The sequence below is a fragment of the Colias croceus genome, chromosome 19 (genome assembly GCF_905220415.1).
Source record: "Colias croceus chromosome 19, ilColCroc2.1".
NCBI classification, from domain to species: Eukaryota; Metazoa; Arthropoda; class Insecta; order Lepidoptera; family Pieridae; genus Colias; species Colias croceus.
Window position 1 is genome coordinate 5,109,751 of NC_059555.1, and position 21,323 is coordinate 5,131,073.

The window sequence follows — 21,323 nt, forward strand, 5'->3', positions numbered from 1 at the left end:
CGTTACGGATTATAAGTTTTCGTTATTCATGATAATATTGACCCAGAATCCTTGTTTTCTAAACTCAATGCTTAATCGTTTTTACAAGTTACACCTTCCAAGTTCCAACAATACAAAGATCACCTTAATAACGTTTCGTACACGCTGTTACACAATTTCGAAATTTTTCGTTACGTCCAAAAAAAAACCTTCGCTCTTCGTGATCTATTATTCGTTATAATTGTATTTCCACGTCACAATAACGGCGTATAACGACAACGACAACGCCGTTGGCCAACCTTTAATGAATTTCACTTTTACTCCGAATCGTTACCGTGAATATCTGACAATGAGAATTGACTGAAAGTTTTTTGTTAATATCGATAGAGTGGTCTTGAGACACAAATATTGGACGTTTTTGTATATAGAGTTGATTTCTTTCAAATTCCTCAGTTATTCAAAAATTCCTATTTCATTGCATCCTTTCTATTATTAATCGAACATTCAAATATAACAGTAGAATATATTCGAACAGCTTGTATTGCAAAATAGTTTAGACAAAACATAACTCATTAATTTGAAATCCTACGTTCGGTATCCCATCACAAATGGCCGATACTCAATCATGACAGCAACGTTCCAATGTTCGTAAATTGAATTTCGCGCACATCCGTTCAGAAACAGCTCTGACGTGACAAATATCCTTATTAACAAAGCACAAACTATAAAGAATGTTGCCATCAGCAATTTTTGGATTTATGTTCGTATTCCACGGCTGCTTTAGCGATTATGACAGAAAATCGGCGTCGTTTCAGTAATATGAACCGTTAAATTGTAACACGGTGACTGATCAGTTTCTGAAAAATTCTAATCCAATCTAACACATGGATCTGCGTAATTCTCCACACCGACAGCGACAGATGTCGGCTGGAGTCGTTCGTCTGTCCGTCACGCTTTTTGCACTGTTTCCTCTTTGTGGCTTTTTGTTGGGTGTAAAACTTCTTTAGCTACTGACTTGTGTAAAATGAACAAAAACATGTAAATATACAAAATAATTAGAATATTTTCGAAGAATTTGACTTTATGTAAAAAACGTGCTTTATTTACTTATGCATTTAAAAGAATCGACAAGGTCATCGTCCATTATTTCATTTTTTCTTAAAATCTGAATTTAGTAGAAATGGTTATAAAATAAAAGCGTTGAGCTACAAGCACATTATAGTCTATAGACCAAGAGCTATAATAAAAAGTATTGATCATTATGCATTGTAGGCGGACCGAGCGCAAATATTTGTACAAGCAACTGTGATGTAACAATATTCGTTCAACAACAATGTCAAGTATGTTAAGTGGGTTCATAAACAAGAATTTTTTGTCACCATCCGTCAAGAGGCAGATCGCGCGTGTCAAATGTTTGTACCACATGTGGCGTAGACATAACGGTATTGGGCGTTTTTGTTCAAATATTCCGGATTTAACTAGTTAACACCGGTCCGTGTGAACCGATAAACCTTTGAAGATGCCGATGATCACTTTGTAAGCTATACGACTGTTAATTTATATGCTAATACTAATTGGGAGACCTTTCGTTCGAAGTTAACTTGATTGCGCCGTTTATTAAGTTGTTACTTTTTAAAATAAAACCACTTCTAATAATGACTGCACTTTTTACGATATTGGAAAAATAGTTAAATTCTAGAGAACTTATTCGTGAGTACCATAAATCCATTTAGAAGATTATAGCTAAATTATTTTGCTTGTTTTTTGGTGTAGAAATTCGGTGTATTTTTATTACCTACACATTCTAAAACTGAATTTTCGGATGCATCTTAATAATATTATGTACATGCATCACAAAAAGTGACAGGAACCTAATGAAAAACTATAATTTGGGAGACTAAAAATAAACAGACAAGCGTGTTACCCATCGTCATTCCACTCCAACATGATGTCAGTCGACCGCAAAACGAGAAAAATAGTCGTAGGATATTTTAATAAGTTCATACATCGTAATTTCTTCAGCGTGACGGGCCTGTCATCATGTGTCGCGCCCTTATTGACTCATATTTTATTTTGACACAATATGATGCGGTTAAAATTCTATACATAGCATACAAAGTTAATTTTGCGTTTTAATGTACCTTTACATTAAACGGTAATTTTATCGAACAGAGAAAACAAAATGTAATTTGCATTCTACATGAGTGTCCTCTTAAGTTAATTTTTCATCGGCAATTTGAAAGTGAAGATTTATTTACTTAATTTTTATGCAAGTAAAGTGTTATAGGTAAACCAGAATCTGATGGCAATTAGGGAAATCAAAATTTTGAGTGTGCAACCCTAGGGAAAATGGACTGAACGATCTTGATACTGCTTATTTTTTATTTTGTCCTCAATATCATTAGTCACATTACATAAGTGGACAATTACTATACTTAATAATGAGATATCCACTTAATATTATGTAGGTACATATTTAAGAATATAATTGTATATAATTGTATATTATACATATTATTTAATAATATGTATAACAATTATACATATTACTTTTATACATGTAATACATATTATTATTATTTACACATACCTATATTTGTATATTCATTACCAGTATGCCATGTGAAAATATCGATATAATGATAACGTAGATCAAAACTGCCTACAATTTTTTTATAAAATAAAATAAAAATAAAATAAAACTATGTTTATTTTCGTAAGTATTTACAGAAACACACATTATAAAATTGACTTGGACAGCTTGGACTTGACGAATAGCCGTATTGGAAACTCCTGTAATAAGTTTTCATAAAATTATATTCTAATCAACAAACAATATTATAGTTCTTCTTTTCTTCTTTTTCAGCCTGGTTAAACCCAAAGTTGGGTATAGGCCTCTTCATGTGCACGCCATTCCTTCCTGTTCGTTGCCGCTCGCATCCACTTCCTTCCCAAGATCTTCACTATGTCGTCAGCCCATCTAGTAGGCTGACGGCCAACTTTTCTTTGTCCGGTCCAAGGACGCCATTCTAGGATTTTGTTGGTCCACCTGTTGTCACTTAATCTGCAGATATGTCCCGCCCACCTCCATTTCTGCCGAGACACTTTGAGTGCTATGTCTGTAACTCCAGTTTTCTTCCTTATTGTCGTATTTGTAATTCTGTCCATCAATGAAATCCCGAGAATAGCGCGTTCCATCGACCTTTGCGCTACTTGGAGTTTATTCACTAGGTGTTTGGTTAGTGTCCAGGTTTCAGAGGCGTACGTCATTACTGGAAGAATACATTGCTCAAACGTTCGCCTCTTCAGGAAGGTTGGTATTTGTTTGTCTTTGAATACATCTGATAGTTTGCCAAACGCTGCCCAGCCAAGTTGAATGCGGCGGTCTACTTCCCTCTTTTGTGCATTCCTATCCAGCGTAACCATTTGACCTAAATAAACATACTCTTCTACTCTGTCGATGTTCTAACCATGTATTGTGATCGCAGGTGTAATATTATAGTTACCTACATATAATATTTTTTAATTTAAAGTATCAAAACGGGTAAGTCCAATTTACCAATAAAATCTTCAAAATTGAAAATTGTGATGTGTTTGACCCTTCTTCATCGAATGTTTTTCTATACACATTATAAACAACACCTCTTGCTTGTGATCGCAGCGGCTTTTTCGACATTTTCGAAGATTTTTTAGACAAAATCCTAAAAATTATTCATCAACTGCAAAAAAGACAAATAATTTGACAACCAATTTGATAGTTGTCAAATAAGTTGCCACATGAAAATCTTTTATTTCTTAAATATAAATATGCCATCAGATTCTGGTAGACCTATAAATAACCAGTAAGTTTAATGTGTACCTACAAACTTTATGCTAGCGACATTCAATTAAGTTTTCACACCTCATGTCAATGTTTCATTTGTCATTTGTTTCGCGCCAAATTATTGTAGTGATGACAGTTCAACATGTTAATTACACGTTTATTGCTTTTTGAATATGATTTCCCGTTACGTATGAGCATTTTGTAAATAGTAGGTATTTAATACCGTTTTAAATGCCAACATTTCTTTATAATCGACGGTAAAATTATGCTTGTTTATAATAAAATGAATTCACAAATATAACAGCGCCAGGCATTGTCATCGAAGTACAAGTTACAAATTACCTTATTACTCAAAGCATATTCACCGTCGGTCTAGAAATAGCATTCACAGTTCCGAGTGTGATCATTAATCATTATTAATTAGTCGCTAAACAATATTCCGTCACGATTACTTGAACTCTAATGGTAGTTTTGAGTTGTAGTAATTATAATATGTCATTTGCGGGTTTTGGGTAATTAATTTAATTTGGAGATTTTATTGTGCGTTTTTTCGTGTAAAATGTGTATGAAGAGAAAGCTATTTCTCACACGGAAGCCAGTGTCGACGTTTGATTGATAGCAGTAGATAAAAACGTTTGTCGGTGTAGTCGCGAACATGTTATTATGTCACTGACATGACGCGGACTGATTAATGTCGTGTGTGGCTACCTTAATGTGTGCTCTTGTTTATGGGCCATGGCTATTAGTTGTCTGTGGTCAAGATGGAGGATTGCTTGGTGCTTATTTTACCGTTACAACTTAAGGATTCTTTATGTTTAATGAGTTGGAGAAATATACTTTTTTATTGTATAGGTATCTACTGTATTCGCTTTTTTAAAGCCCTCTGTGTGATTTTATTTTCATTCTACATATTAAAAATTGTTTTAATGTCGCAGTTATGGCTTGAAGAAATGTTATCTCCTCCATCTTGAACATCACTTAAATATACTGAAAGTTTTGATTTTTAACCGATTTACATATCTTTTATTTCACTTTACGGAGGGTCAGTCAATTCGATGTAAGGAAACGTCAAGATCAACAATATTATTGAATGAGTTGAGGTCGGTCGCTCAACCATATCTCTTCTTTTAATGTCCGTCGGCGGCTTTGAGTTGGCCCGAATACTATAACTTTCACAAGTTACGAGATAAACCGGCAAAGCCTTTGACCATATACCTTACTGGTCAAAGTGTTCGATCGCTTTGCGTTTACGACAAATTGTTTCATCTTCTTGCTCTATTTTGTGTTTTCTTGATTATTTTGTCGTTCGTAGGTTTAATTGCGGTAGAGCGTGTATAAAATTAAAGATAGCAAACATTTTAGTATTGATAATTAAGTCTTCATTATAAGCATTGGACAATTATATAGATATAGAGATTTATTTTCTTAAATATTTGTACTATAAATATAGCATATATATATTTTCTTTCACAACAAGCTAGTTATGAATTTCTAAATATCTAAATGGGATATAAGAAATTATTTTTTTATAGCTGTTTGGATAAACATGGCGTAATACACGTTAAATCACAATAAAACGTACATTAAGAAAAACATTTGTGTTGTGTAGTAAAATCTAGACGGGCAACTCACTCCGAAAAACGTCATTTACTTCAACATAACGTCACATAAAAACCATAAGATATGTACACTTACAACCAAAAACATCGGAGCACCTTATAAAAACCGTTTAAGAGCGATTATTTTTTGATGGTCGTTACAGGCGATGCGATGTCATCGTACGTGAAATGTTGTCGATAACGATTATCGGCCGCCGGACGGACGGTTACCGTCCCGTCGATACCACACTTTATCTAAAAGCGCCGTGTTATGATAATAAATTTGTAATTTTAATCGTTATTATTAAAACAACGGGATACGCGAATGAACAGTAAAATAGATGTTTTACAGCGCCCATATTGGCAGCTCTCGTAAAATCGTCCGATGTATTGTGAGTGCCGGATTTGCATCAAAATGCGACGTTTATGCGAGTATTGTACGCTTGCCGTGTTTGACACTTGACACGAATTGAGCTTACAATTTCAGAGCGGTTCGTTTATGACGTTATAACTTAACTATAATCAAAGGCTTTGGAAATGTTTAATTATGCCTTAACTCTATAATTCATAGGTAAGCGTAAACTTAGTAATTTATGACAACCATTATTTAAAAATGATTATGATAACTAGATAAATATTTATTGATGCTTGTAATGATAATAAATTTAAATACGTTGAGTAATCTTGGCCATAATTACAGATTTTCTATCAGTTTCAAAGTTAAACTTTACGCAAATTGTAAAATCACGGTAGAAGATGCAAAAATGCGTTATGATTTATTAGGTACGCACAAGACAGAAGCACCTTGCGTTGTCTGTGCAGGTGCGGTGCCACAAAGGCTTGACGAAAGCAATAAATTATTAATTATGATGAAAAGCCGCGTCATACAAAACTCGTGTATTGCAAAAAATTCAAGTGCGGCGCCTAGCTTTTGTCTAAGGGCGTCCCGCGGGTACAGCGGAGCGGACAAAGCTGGATCCGAAGCGGCGAACGGGACAAAAGGCTCCCCGCGTGGACACAAAAAAATGACATCATTTATTTTATTGCCGTGGGTGAGAATGTGCTACATTAATATTGTAGACCTTAATGTTCGATCGCCCTAGGCTCACCATTCGTCAGCGTCGCCGTTCCCTGTAAATTTCATCTGTCGTTCTTATTATGAAATTTATGATTTTGCGGACTGAAAATTGTTTATGGTTGTTGTTTTGTTGTATTGTATTGTTTATTCGCTTTATTTATGTTATTAGAAAATTATCATTATGAATTAAAAAATTAACAAATTTCGTAAATAGGGTAACTACTAACTAGGTATTATAACTTTATAAGTGTAGTCAAAAATTTTAAATTAGAATTTATAAAATACATAACTAATGAAATTTAATGTCTTATGATGGTAACAAATTCACACCACTTTTCAAGAAAGACAATAATAGTAAATAATAATTATTCTTTGTCGATTATATACTATGTAATTCGTTACACTGCAATTCGTCAAACACAATTAGCATATTTCTAGATGTATCAAGGAAGCGCATTACTAACATGACATGTCAGAGATGCATCAGTAATTATTACTGTGTGAATTATAATCACCTCTAAAATACATAATGCTAACGTAAAACAAGAAGTCATTATCACAGTAGCTATATAAGTACGCAAACACGACGCGAGCTGGCATCCATCATGCCTGCCCACATCTTGCTACATTGATTTATTATGCCATCGATTACAGTGGCCCGCGTTATAGTAAATTAATTATCGGTATCTGGACAACTTGTATAAGTGTCAATTTAATGTAACCTGCAGCTAAAATAATATCTATAACTACAAATATTTTCATGGAGTGTGTTCGGAACGCGCTATTTAGACAACAAAATGATATCTTCTGCTGTATTAACAATGTCGGTTGTGTGAACAGCATTCTCACTTGTCCCTCGTCGGCAGAGGTGCGGGTGCTGGTCAGACTAACCGATGTTGGATTACAAAAATGATTGTTTTGTTTACTGTATGTTACTGTTTGGTTACTGTTTGTATTTAAATTTTTTAGATTTAGGTGTTGACTGTAATAATTGGAATATACGGGACGACGTGGTCGCTAAGCGACAAGCGACAAAGTCCCTTTGAAAATAAAGAATAAAAAAAAATAAAAAAAACTACAAGTATTTTCATAGCACCAATTACTTTGAACTGAATGCAAACCAGATTTTGTCACCGCCTCGGAAATTCTTTGCGTTTTCACGGATCAGTCGCGGAACCGATTGTAAAGAAATTGATATGGAATTTATTAAAGTTTTAAAAAAGACATACTTTACGGTTTACTGGTAATGTTAAACACCTATTGTGTATTGATCGTGTTTACTTACTTTTTTTTAATGTACATACTTATTTGAAAATACACAATCTTCTTCAAAGATCAGGAGCATATTGAAATATGACTGGTTTTCTAGGACGTTATAAGCGGAGATGATCATTTTCAGGTCACTGGCATGCTATAAAAACGCCTGCAAAATTTGGAAGGTAGAATGCGTGACAAGTCTTAATTTTGCAATAGTTTTTAGATTTTGCGATGTTGCCTAAAAACCTCGAAAAATGAGAAAAAGTAAACTTAATTGCTGATGATTTCTGTCATAAGCTATTTGTTTTATTTAGAAAAAAAATGGTTCGTTGACCGATTTCAAGAGTTTTATCGTTTCGCAGCTGCAGAGATAGGCACGTAACAGAGTTCACGCTTCACGCCGCTAGTGACGTGACTATATCGATATCGATGGACCGTTTTATTGTCGATTATTGATTTTTGTGGTTTTTCACCATTGTGTACAGCCGAAGTTGGTTTATGGTTTCGAGACGTGCCCATTTTTCTCTTTTTATGGGTATTTGGAGAAATAACATCGGTTTCGGTAAATTTTTACGGTCAAATGTGCAAGGACAAAGGTGAAAGCTAAATAGTTTTGTTTGTGCTTTGAATATTTATTTATGTTCATAAATTTTCATTGAAGGCGTCGTTTTTTTGTAGTTTGTATTTTTTTATTGAATGAATTTAAAAAAAAATGTTCGTTGTCACACATGTGAAAGATGATATTTAAAAAGCTAATGCTAATGCTAGCTTCTTATAGGTATAGCTAATATCTAAGACTTCATTAACTCGTTAAAAACTGCAGAAATATGCGAAAGCGTCCAAAAGATAAGAATTATAAATGAACATTGTGACTCTACTTATAGATACAATACATATTTGTGGAAACTTAAAAGACGTGCGAATTACAAAAAAAAAATGTGTGTGCGTGTACTAGTGTACACACGTAAGAAGTGAAACTTCTTCATGACCTTATTTTTCAAAAAATAATTTACTATAATATGCAACTTTACAGAAATACGTCGAATCACGCGTGGTAGGTCAAGATGGCGCGTAACGGAAAAATGTCACGCGTAACGAAAAAATGTTACATTAAATTTTTTTCCAACCCCGATAAAGAAGTTTCATCAAAAACAGATCTAGGCATTTAATAGGAAACTAAATTATCGTAAACTCCATCACTAAACAGCGGTCACGGTCGATATGCGAGGCCACGTCTACTCAACTTGAACGTTTCCTACATTGCCCTTCCGTAAGGGATGACTCTAGACTATTTACAGATATAGGTAATACATGTAGAACTATATCATGATACCTACTATATCATGATATAGTAGGAATAAATTCTGAATGTTGTAAGTACAAAATGTGCACATGATTTGCCAATATGTCGTTATGGAGCCGTTTTTTAAATGAAACATTGGTGATTGTAAGCATGTATCGCTACTATTTTATGTATTTTTCGAAACAGTGTTAAAGGTATATGAAATTATAAGTTTATTCTTATTATACTTATCATTTACGTAATGTTTAAAGAAGTATTTACCTAGCAACGGTTGTAGGTAGTTAAGTTTACAAAGTTATTATGTACCTACGTTAAAAACAAAGGTATTCTGATAACATATCTTAAACCATTAAAAAATGAATAAAACCTGCAGTAAAATAAATTCAAACAAACGACAGCCATATTGAAAACCGTGACCAATAGTTGTGTCGCGTGTTATCAGCGTGTTACTGATAAGAATTCGATTTATGAATCCTGCTTTTTGATTGGCTGAGAGTTGCGTAATGCTGTTATCAGGGTTTAGAAAAGCTCGTTAGTTTTAAATGGATCATGAATTATGGTTGTTTTATATAAAAAAATATCACAAATTTAAAAAATGATGTTAAATATTCCTTACGAACTTTATTTATGTTGTTCAATGATCTTGATTGCTAATTGAATAGTAATATACTTAAAAATAAAATAATTTATAGATGAATACTGAACTATTACCTAAGAGAGAAACCAACAAAAACTAGGTAGTAGGTATCAAAAATAAATTAATCGTAACAGTGATATGAGGTTATACGTAACAGGTAATTTTATCAAAATAAAAATGGATTTTTACATGGACATTAAAATGGTCAATAAATTGAGTTTATAATTTACTACTTTAGCTTTTAAGTGTTGTCATAACATTTTTACAGCTCCTTACTCAATTCATCACTTTCTAAAATTTATCTTGTCTTGAAATAACTTCAATGTTCCCAATTTTCAGTTTATTTATCATTGACACATCGTTTTTTAATTGCGTTTTTAGTTGCTATTTGAGTAAAAGTAGGTAATTATTTTTATGAAAACAGATGAGATACAAGAATAACGCACAACACTCGAGCGGGAACGTCTAATTAACTAAAATAAGGCACAAGTCAGTGAACACGGTAAATTTAGCAAAATAAACATTGAGGACGCGTGTTTTACATTTATAATAAGTAGTTAATTCTATCGCCTTATGCAGAACAATTTTTTATAGACCAAAAAAGCTCTTAGATAATAACAGAACTAATTTTTGCTCAAAAGTTTGCGCAAGATGAATAGATAATACCATGAGGAAATTAATAAAATTCAAATAACTTTCGACGCTCGTTTAATATTGTTGTTTTAATTAATAGCACCTGAATAACTCTCCATTAACTTACATTTTGACGGTATTAAATTTCGCACGTAGGTACCTAAGTTTTTTTTTACAATTACCAGTCTTCAAAGTCTGGTCAGTTGATTTTAAGTTTTAACATTGAATTTTTTTTATTTATAATTGAATGATTAAGTAAGTATTACGAACGAAAATGCAAAGCAAACATACAAAATGTTCTGATGCAAATTTAGTATTCTACGTTTTAATGCAGTTCAAATAGCGCTATAATAATTTACTTTTACCTTTCGATACGCCAATTGATTGTAGATGGCGCATGCGGAGCGCGCAGTGTGGTCGCTTCAGCGACGCCATGTTTCCTTTTGTTTCTTTTTCAATGTATTTTCAAACATTTGTTTTCAATGAACAGTTTGGAATTGAAATTAACGCAATATATTTGGAAGTTTTTGCTATGGAGACCGTTATAGTTTCATGAGAGTTGCAATTTGAGCAGCGTAATGTTAATAATGATATATTTTTTTATAACTTTTAAGGTACCAACTGAACCCCACCAAAATTCACCATGTACCTATGCATTTTTATAAAATTGTACCAATTAAGTAAAAAATCAAATAAATAATGTCATAAATTTGGTAATAAAAATAAATATTTAAAAAAGGTAGAAATTAGGTATAAAGTTCCAACAGAACGTAAACACGTAAACATATGGAATTTCATTCAAAAAATAATATCGACAACTTATTCGTACCTTTATACGTCGTGTAATTCAAACGGAAACCGCGTGCAAAGCAATTTTCCATAAAATTAAAGTGATAGGTAATCCAATTTTTGAACATACCGGTCGAAACTCGGCAAGGGATCAAAATTTAGCGTGCATCTCGCATATGGTGCATGACATAATAAAGTTTATGGCGGAACGAGAACGAAACAAAAAGGTTTTGTACAACTGTTCAGTGTTTAAGTATCGGCAGTATCGGTAAGGTTAGGTATATTGTGTCGCGCGCGGCGGGGTGCCGGCCGCCCGCTGGGCCCTCTCAACTCTGCGCCCAAATTACTAGTTCACCTCACTCACCTTACGGACTTGTCCATTTTAGCATACTTATGGATAGATAATTTGGTACATTTTGACTACGTGTACCTAATAACAAATTTAATAGTATTTCTTTTACCATGCAATATTCGACTAAAATGATAACGAATGCTCTATCAAAAATTAATTCTTAACGAAATAGGTACCTATATGACAAGACTTTGTGATATTATCTAATTGTTCAAGAAAATTTATGAACAATATCGGTGAATATTTAGGTTCTGTCTACTGCTACATAATAGCACACTTCCTAGAGCAGCACACTACATAATATTATAATTTTAATGTAGAGATAGGTACTTTAAATTTACATTTTTTGCATATTTTACAATTTCAATATTTTGCACATTAGAATACTAAGCATGAATTATACATGAACAATTAAGCTTAACTTTAACCCATTTATCAGTCTAAAATAACTAAAAACGTAGTACATTTCAAACAAATCAACTCATTAGCACGAGGGGGCGCCTCAGGTAAGCTCGGATATTTATCCTGAGCCTGAGAACAATATACAACAAACTTATTAATCATCTTCAACCCGGTGAATGTACGATAATAGACAATGATTTGTTTTTATAACAGAGTGGCCTTTGTGTTTTCCGCCTTTTTTCGTACTAGCTTGAAACGTATTTAAGTTTAAATAGGTACTTGTAAGGTTTTGAATTTGCACCATTTTTCTGCGTCTAAGTGTAGCAGAAATTTGTATAATGAAAATTAGTTGTTATTATTAATCCCTTTATATAATACTAGCTGTGCCCCGCGGTTTCACCCGCATTGCTGCACTCCTGTTGGTCTTAGCGTGATGATATTAATAGCCTTTCTCGATGAATGGGCTATCTAACACCGAAATAATTTTTCAAATCGGACCAGTAGTTCCCGAGATTAGCGCGTTCAAACAAACAAATAAACAATCAAACAAATAAACTCTTTAGCTTTATAACATTAGTATAAATTTAAGTTTAGATATAATATTTATTTAAATATAAATAAGCCTATAATAATACCTAGCTATAAGTAGATATTTATAATCAATTGTTTTGTTATCAAAGTATTAACGGGTACCTATGTAATATAAATCTTGATTTATAATTATTACTTCGGGATTATTGAATACTTACTTTAAACATAACCTACTTTGCTACAATGTATGTACAGTCTTATTATAAAATCATATAATGAACGTCGAAGTACATTCGAGATTTATGATACAGATGATTATCTAGGTCTTAATCCTTGTATTATAGAAAATTTAATTATTTTCAATTACCTACATTCAATCAATATTAATTATTGGTTAGAGTCAGGAAAGAATACTCTTAGTCACAAATTTTAGTTTGTGAAAATAAATATTCATGCATAATTGAAAGTTCGGATTTTCCCCTAAAGTGTTAAAATCGTCATTTAACTAATTTATGACACTGTTAAACTATTCAAGGCGTATTTAGCATACATTAATAATATCTAATCTTATTTATTTAAGAATCACGAATGCAAATTAGGAACACTCCTTTTAAAGAATAGATTTTTATTTTTTTGTTAAACTGAAAATAGTTATATGTATTAGATTAGATTATAATATATGTATTAGAACCGAGTTTTTAGTAGAGTTTGAGATTTAGATGTATCTCTCGTGTACTTTTCAATATTATGAGATTTATTCAAATTTGATAGTGTGTGTTCTACTTGTTGTTCACTTTCAAAATATTTATATTTAACAACTATTTTCTGGATCACTAATTAGTTCCTATAGCCCAAGTCAAATATCTAAAACGGCTAGTATCCATTCCAAGATATTAGAAGGTTCAAAGCACTCAAAAGGTGACGATACGGTAAAGGCGCGCGGCCTGCGCCCCGGGATACCGCCCGTACAAGCAGACTGGTGTTAAAACCTATATTTCATGCAACCACTGCTGCGAACATTCGTTAAATGGATCTCGGACGCTTTATAATGATCGTAAAACCTTAACATTAAACACAATTAAGGTATGGAGACACGATCGGGTTTAGAGCCCATGTGACTTTACCTCTGTGGATAATATATGACCCTCAATACGGCCTGATTTTTTAATTTTATGCATTTACAAACATTTGTCATTTTTGGGACATCAATTAATAATATTATAAGTAGTGTCTTAATTGTATTCTCATGTCATGTCTCTCCTTTTTTTAGAATGAGAACAAATAGATTCAGTGAAGACGAGCGACAACTATGTAATTCACATAAATTCTATTTTATTATATCGAATTAAGTTTATATACAACAGTTTATATGAAAAACCATCACATATAAAAAAGTTGATATTCAATGCTGGTACACCGTCAGGTCTTGTCAAAACAGTAATCATTATAATTTATAATCAAGTGATTATATCTAATAGCTCTAATGTTTAAATTTTTTGTCCAAATTTGATATCGTCTACGAGCGATTAGGTAATAAAAATAATTGTTTCGGACATAACGGGACTGTTTTTAAAATGACCTGGGAATATACGGTTAGATATATTGTTTCAAGTAACTCATATAATAAATTATCTACTATCAAAGTAGAGTCAAAAGTATTGCTTTAATATTTTATCGAATGTAGAAACTTTTGTATCACAATACACTTGCTAATATAGTCAATGTAATAGGAAATATTATGTGTTCGTTTATTGAAATATATCATCATCCATGGATAAGCAAATTTCGACCGCGTCGTATGAGTGCTATGAAGCCTACCTCTATATAAAACCCTAGACCCCGCTCTTATCTAATATTCTTCATTTAAAATAAGTAATTAATTAATTATTAATTCAGGGTTGCCTGGAAGAGATTGCTCTTGAGCAATAAGGCCGCCTTTTCGTGCATATGTGCCCGTGTGTTATTATTGTATAAAATTATAGACTAAGTTTGCTTGCCCTGGTATGTATGTACAATAAAGCATAAATAAATAAATAAATAAAATGTATCATTATTCGAGAGTTGTAATAGAACGCGTTCGCATTTACTAAAGTAGGTACATGATTATTTGCTCTACAGTATAACTTTGTTTCGATAAAGCTTACTTATTTATAAACAATAATGGCCTTTGACAAACTTTCACTTGAGTTGAATTCTTGTTTTTATCAACGTTAGCTTTTACAAACGATGTAGAACAGTATGTTGTATTGAAATGTACCTATTCCTTCGCAATAATATCTCCTATAGGTACTATACTTGACTGAAAGATTTTACTACGACTTAATGTTCAGGACAGAAAAATAGTGTGAGACGATATATATTTTTGTCTATTTAATCCGTGCTATAATATATATTCTATAAAATAATTTAGTAAGTTTTTACATTAAACACAATTAAGGTAATAAAGTGCAAAATGTACACAAATTATGCATTACAACATGTGGCAGATTAGATACGTAGGTATATATATCATATTCGCAAGTGGAAAGTTACTAATTCTAAAAAAGTAACACCAAGCTTCTATTAGGTATAATGACACGTCAGACATGCCAAACAAATCGGCCGTTACAAATTCAAATAAATACGGTCAATATAAATAGATGGGAAAATTGTGTTTTAATCGCGTGTGAAATAGACAATATATTTGAATTATTTACGTTAACTTGTATACAATCCGTTTGATACAGTATAAATAAATTTGTTAAAGATTACACAACGACGTGAAAGGAGGATGTTCGAAAAACCTTGGGGCTTTTGTCATTTGTTAAAATAACAAAAAATTCTTGATAAGAATTGCCAAATTTGCATACAATTATAGATTAGCAATGGTATCATTTTGATGATGTTTTTTTTTTATTTGCCTTGGTATTTTGAATCCCTATGTAAAATGTGGTACATGGACATAAATAATAAAATATAATATAAATATATATCTACTTAGTATCTAGAAATCATCAAACTTCAAAGTAATATTTAGATCAACTTTTCGCTTTTCATTTGTCAGTTATTGTCATTGACAGTAAAATAACAACCCGATACCTTAGTACTTGAATATTTCATGGGAATACTGAAATATAGTACCTATTATGAGAATTGATCCGAATGAAGATGTAAATGAGGTACTGTATTTAAAAGCATTATGAAATGCGAGTCTAATACTTCAAATTAGCAAAGCTCCAAACATCAGTTACGAAGCTTTGATTGACACGCATGCACCCGCTACGTGCTAACATAACGTTACAACTGCAGTATTTCCCACCTGTACCATGACCTACAAAGCTTTGAGTATGCAAAACGGCGTGAATGTCATTGTCAAGTGTTGGTGCATGTCTCACACGATCCTAACAGGCGAGACCAAATATAATGGCTCTCACACACGAGAGTACGAAGTCGTTAGAGATTAGTAACGCGCGCGCACGCGACGCGTGTGAATAACGCGGCGTAACGCACAACGATCGTCTAGTCATGATTTTATAATTCTTACCAGATTTAGAGATACGTTTCGTTTAATTACCGTTGCAGTGTATTTGGATTGGTTGAGCAAGGACATGGCATAATGCGATGGAAGTACCCACTCGGTAGATTTGCGTTTCAAAACAGTGGTAATTTCTCTAAACTGTCATACTTAATTAGTGTGACCAAAAGATATTTCATACGTATATATTCTAAATGGAGAACAGTATAAAATATACATGATAATATTATCTTCTATATGATACTTAACCGACAGCTGTTTGTACTAACATAGAGAGTAGTAATTGAAAAACTCCTTTTCCAAAGCTTGCGCGCAATATACACTTACAAAGTGCAACACACTCCTAATGATATTAACAACAAAGAACATGGTTTCATAAACTGGCTGCGGTTTTTGCATTACACAATGTACTTACGCGTGAAATAAACCAATGTACGAACAAACATTTTGCGACCACAATCTCACGCGGCCTCGTAAATATATAAAAATGTTTTGTAACACACCGACAAAGTGATATGTTTTCACTTTTATTGCTTATTAACCTTACAAAGTTCGTTTATGCGATTTTGTATTGACGCGGTTTCATGTAATTTAAGAAATAAATAGGTTAGTTTAAAAAATGCTGGGTGTTTTGTGGTATCGAGATAGACAATGTGTTGCAACTAATAAATAGCTCTGGTAAATGAAATTGTAAAATATATCGTGTATATTTGAACTTTATATATTAAAACTTGAAAGTTACGTATTGAAAGTGTATCTTTGATCTTTAACCTGCTGCTGATATTTATGTATCTGTTACCGGAAATGGTTGAAATCAAGGAATTGTATACAATTCCTAGGAAATGTGTACAATTCCGATAGGTACCATTTAGGAAATGTATAAAATAATGTTTAAAAAACTATTTAATGCATGCATATCCTAGGAAATGTATAATCTTCCTAGGAATTGTATACAATTTCAATATCGTATTAGGAAATGTGTAAAGTAAATGCTTTCTGTAATAAAACACGTTGTTATTTTTTTTATTATAGCTCTTATTGATACAATCGGGTAACAGTCATACCGTAAAATTGTAATAATATTACGTTCATATTATTAATTATTATCTTACTAATGAATTTTAAAAATCAACTATCTAACTTTTAACATAAATATCACAAAATCAACTTATATTTATTCTTATAAAATCAAATTTTCATTTGGCAAGTAATCAGTCCCCTCGTCCCGCTGTCCCCGCGTATATTTGGCGCAGTAGTATTGTATAATCCGCCGTATAACATTACGGCTAGCTGTTTTAATATGCCGAAAATTCGTCTTTTTCCAAAATTCTACAAAAAGACGGTCGCGAGCCGACGGAGCCCCACTTCGTGGAGCTCCTATTTCTGTGTAGTTTTCAAAAAACATGAACCTAACCTAACCCACTCCCTTATCCAAACCAAAAGCTTTTGATTACGAATTATCGGCATAGTTACTACAAAATGCCGACCGTTTATAAACGGCTAGATTATATACAATTTGCCTGCGACATATCAATATCTTAAATGTTATACATTTCCGATCGCTATTTAGGAAATGTATAGATTTCCTAGGCAATGTGTATAAAATAATTTATTTCACACATTTCCGAGCGATTTTAAGAATTACATACATTTCCTAGGAATTGTATACAATGACGGATTACATACATTTCCGGTAACATATCTATCTATCTTCCTATTATCATACTCTAAAGTCCACCATGTTTGCTGAAAGGAAAAAATGACTTTTCTTTGAGAACTTAACCAATATTAGACACTATTACGTTATATTTAGTGAACAAATATCTAATTTACAAATATTCTTCTTGTCAACAGGTGTGGTTTCAAAATAAGCGTTCAAAAGAGCGACGTTTAAAGCAACTAACATCAATGGGGAGGGGTCCTTTCTTCGGCTCGTCACGCAAGATGCGAGGGTTCCCCATGAACCTCTCGCCGGGAGGGCTAGAGGAAGGGCCTCCGGGGTTCCCATACTTCGCGACAGCAGATGGCAAGTTCGAGTTTGGCTATGGTCCGCCGTTCCACCATGATGCGCCGTTCTTCCATCCACCTCCTTCCATGCCGTTTAATCAGCCAGGTTGGTAGACTTCGAAACATAACTTATACACCTATCTGTTCAAATGCTTATTGTCATCCGCAGAATCAGTCTCAAGCATATTTATTGCGTTATAAGGCTACATGGGATATATTATGTTCATGTCTTCTTGGTATATTGACATTATCTGAGATTAAATCTTTTTATAACACCTGAAAAATTTAGTCATGCTACCATACCTGTTCCTTGGACACATACAATTCACATATCGATAATGAGGTTAAATTGTAGAAAGCATAGATTACCTATATCGCATTGCGTTAATTTATTGAAACTGCAATTATTTACCAACGTGCATAATGTGCCAGGAGTTTAACGGGAGCAGGTCGTTTCGCAGGCGGAATGGAGTCGCTGCCAGGCGGCGAGTTCCCCGAGCAGTTCCCTCCGCCCGACCACCTGGTGCTGCCGCGGCCCTCGTCCCCCGAGTTCACGTTCGGCGACGCACCGCCACCTCTCCACCCCGAGGGCCTGGTGTGGTAGCTGAAGCCGGAGCCGCGTGACTACCACGACTGATGCGGCTCGATTGGCTATACTGTGGACTGAATAACGTTACGAACCGATAACGATAACGATACCGGTATTCTTGTGTTATCTGTGAACGTTTCCCCCGGTTTATGTTCTGTGCATTTTTACGTTTACGCGCCTTTGTGATTCGTGAATGGACACTTTCAAGGGTACGATTTGTGGTTGTTTCGATGCAATTTTGTAAATTAAATATCATTAGCATTATATGCACGTAACGTTGTGTGATTAAATTGTGAATAGTGTACAGAAATAAAGTTTTATAATATATCTTATGATAAAGCAAATACATAATTTATTTAGTAGGTATTAGAACGTGGTCGTTATACAAAATCATTTTGGTTCCTATTTTAAGATAGTTTATACGCATTATCTTTTGTGTATTTATTAATTATGTTTTATTAGCCAATTAGGTAAATTGAAATACATAAGAGAAATAGTATCTACTTACATACTACAGGCCCTAATACAAAATAATGACTTGTTAAAAGAATTGAGTGTAAATATTATATTCGTAAATGAGCATAATATCAAGTGTTTTAAATAAGTAAATCACGTCTTTAAAATGTTATTTTGTCATTTTAATTACTTTTGAATATTTGTCTTAATTATCATTTGTTGTTTTTAAACTGCATTGCTTTTTTTAAAGTAACGATCGTCGATTTTTTTTAATCATTGTTAGTTTGACTGTAAAAATGTAAGATATTTATTATTATAGAGGTATTTTCATTGCAATTCCATAATTAGGGGATCATTGTATTTAATTATAAGTACGTTTTCCAGTGTACTGAACCAAAAAATAAGAAAAATGCTTTATGCAATTTAACCTATGTATATTTTAAAGTGCAAGTAAAAGTTTTTTTTTCAAAGCGAGCACCACCTAACCTTACCAAGTATTCTGCTAATACTGGTATGTGGATATTTGTATATAACGTTATATAAATTTGAGATATTTTTTTTTTAATAATTTAGATATATTCATCTTAAAATGGCTACCTTTTCTACATTTATTTATAACAATGATTTTTGGTTCAGTACAAAGAAAAATGTGTATAAAACAGGATCGCATAGTTGTATGTATGTTTGTACTTTACTATAAGTGTTAATATCAAGTACTTACATACTGTTGTCTATCTGTATTTAGTAAATTAATAAAATATAATGGAATTGTCTGTAAGATTAAAATCTATTCGATAACTGGTTTATTTTATTTCTTATCTCAATATATTGATAGGTATCCTTCACCTGTTTTTGACAGAAACATTCAGTTTTAAATGCCGCTTTTACACTATTTTATTAAACACTGTTTTTATGGCAATAAATGAAAACTCTATTTCATAAAAAAACACGAAAAGGGAAAAAATCAATATAAACAATAGATGTTTATAATTTTACACGCAGCTATTCAAAAATCCAACAATAATATTCATTTTTTTTAAAAAGGTTATTGCTAACTGCTACTACTTTATAGGTACGTACCTAAGAGATATTCAAAAAGTGAATAGGTACTTATTCGATATACTTATTTCATTATTAAAAAATGATTTATGGATTAAGCTACTGAATATATTTAAAATTTAAATGATCAGAGAGTAATTTGATTTATATGATTTTTGCTTCGGTAGTTATATTGAAATAGATTACTAAACACCAGAATAGAAACTCAAAACCAGATCGACCCAACTCACTTCAAAATTTCGGGTGGTTACTCCGCAAGTGCAGGATAAAGTATCACGTCTGTGTTTTCGGTTAGCGCCGTAGCTAGAGCTAGGTAGAGCCGAAAGTTCCAACGGCACCATTTGATAGATGTATTTATTCACTTTAATTTCATTAAAAAATGATATTTACTTCACTGGAACAATTGCTGTTATCATTTACGTTATGCATTTAGGTGATTACGATCTGGTGCCCAGAGCTACCGATCTACGCGCTCTACTCCAGAATCTTACTGTACACTATGAGCCTATTCTGCTATGATGAGCTTCACTTGTCATAGTGGCCAATCTTACCTTCTGAATGATGAACCATTTCATCAAAAACGTTTCAATGTAATTCAACCTTCGTAATTCATAAGTATTGCTTTTTTTGCCGTCAGCAGTTACCTAAGTAAGTAAATCGGTGACAATATTTTAAATCTACATAACTGATAATATTCTAAAGAGAAAAGATTTGCCTTGTATAACGATGTAACTCAAGGACTACATGACCCATTTTCAAAATTATTTTTATATTGAAGTGCTTAAAAAGCAGATATTATAGTTATTTGGATTTAAAAAGCCCATAATGTTGTTTCTTGGCCATAGTATATTCTACAACTTGCATTCTATTATTAATTGTTGTACGATAAACCTTAAGATAGTAAATAATTATAAATAATGTATGAATTCAAATAAAGATTTTTTTTTTATAAGAATTATAAATCGTATGTGTAACTCTACAAAGTCCAACAGTCGATTTCACCAATGATTTTAATCAACGATTTTAAAACGTGTAAACGCAATTTAACAATTGCGATTGCACTTCCTGTGACTGATGACCCGAAATTTTGTGGGTCATTTGACAGGATGGCGGTTCTACAGGGGACTTAGTACGCAATGACAAAAAAAAATGATGGTCAGAACGCTGATACCGGATACCTTAAGATACTATAACGTTTTATATTAGAGAATCTTAACATAAAATATTATAGTATCTTCACCGTGTGTGACGCGCTTAAAGAGCTGTTAGAAATATTTAATATCAATAACTAATCGATTAAATTAATGCTAATTTTA

General features: G+C 32.7%; 1 protein-coding gene across 1 annotated transcript in view; it reads left to right on the plus strand.

Annotated features, from left to right (window-relative positions):
- LOC123700498 (LIM/homeobox protein Lhx5) overlaps window positions 1–19,746 on the plus strand; it is a 51,623-nt gene extending 31,877 nt beyond the window's left edge. Inside the window, exons 6-7 of the mRNA XM_045647733.1 lie at window positions 17,751–18,009; window positions 18,353–19,746. Of these exons, the coding sequence (XP_045503689.1) occupies window positions 17,751–18,009; window positions 18,353–18,507 (414 nt within the window). The 3' untranslated portion in view covers window positions 18,508–19,746. The remainder of the gene's footprint in view (window positions 1–17,750; window positions 18,010–18,352) is intronic.
- The last annotated feature ends 1,577 nt before the right edge of the window (window positions 19,747–21,323 follow it).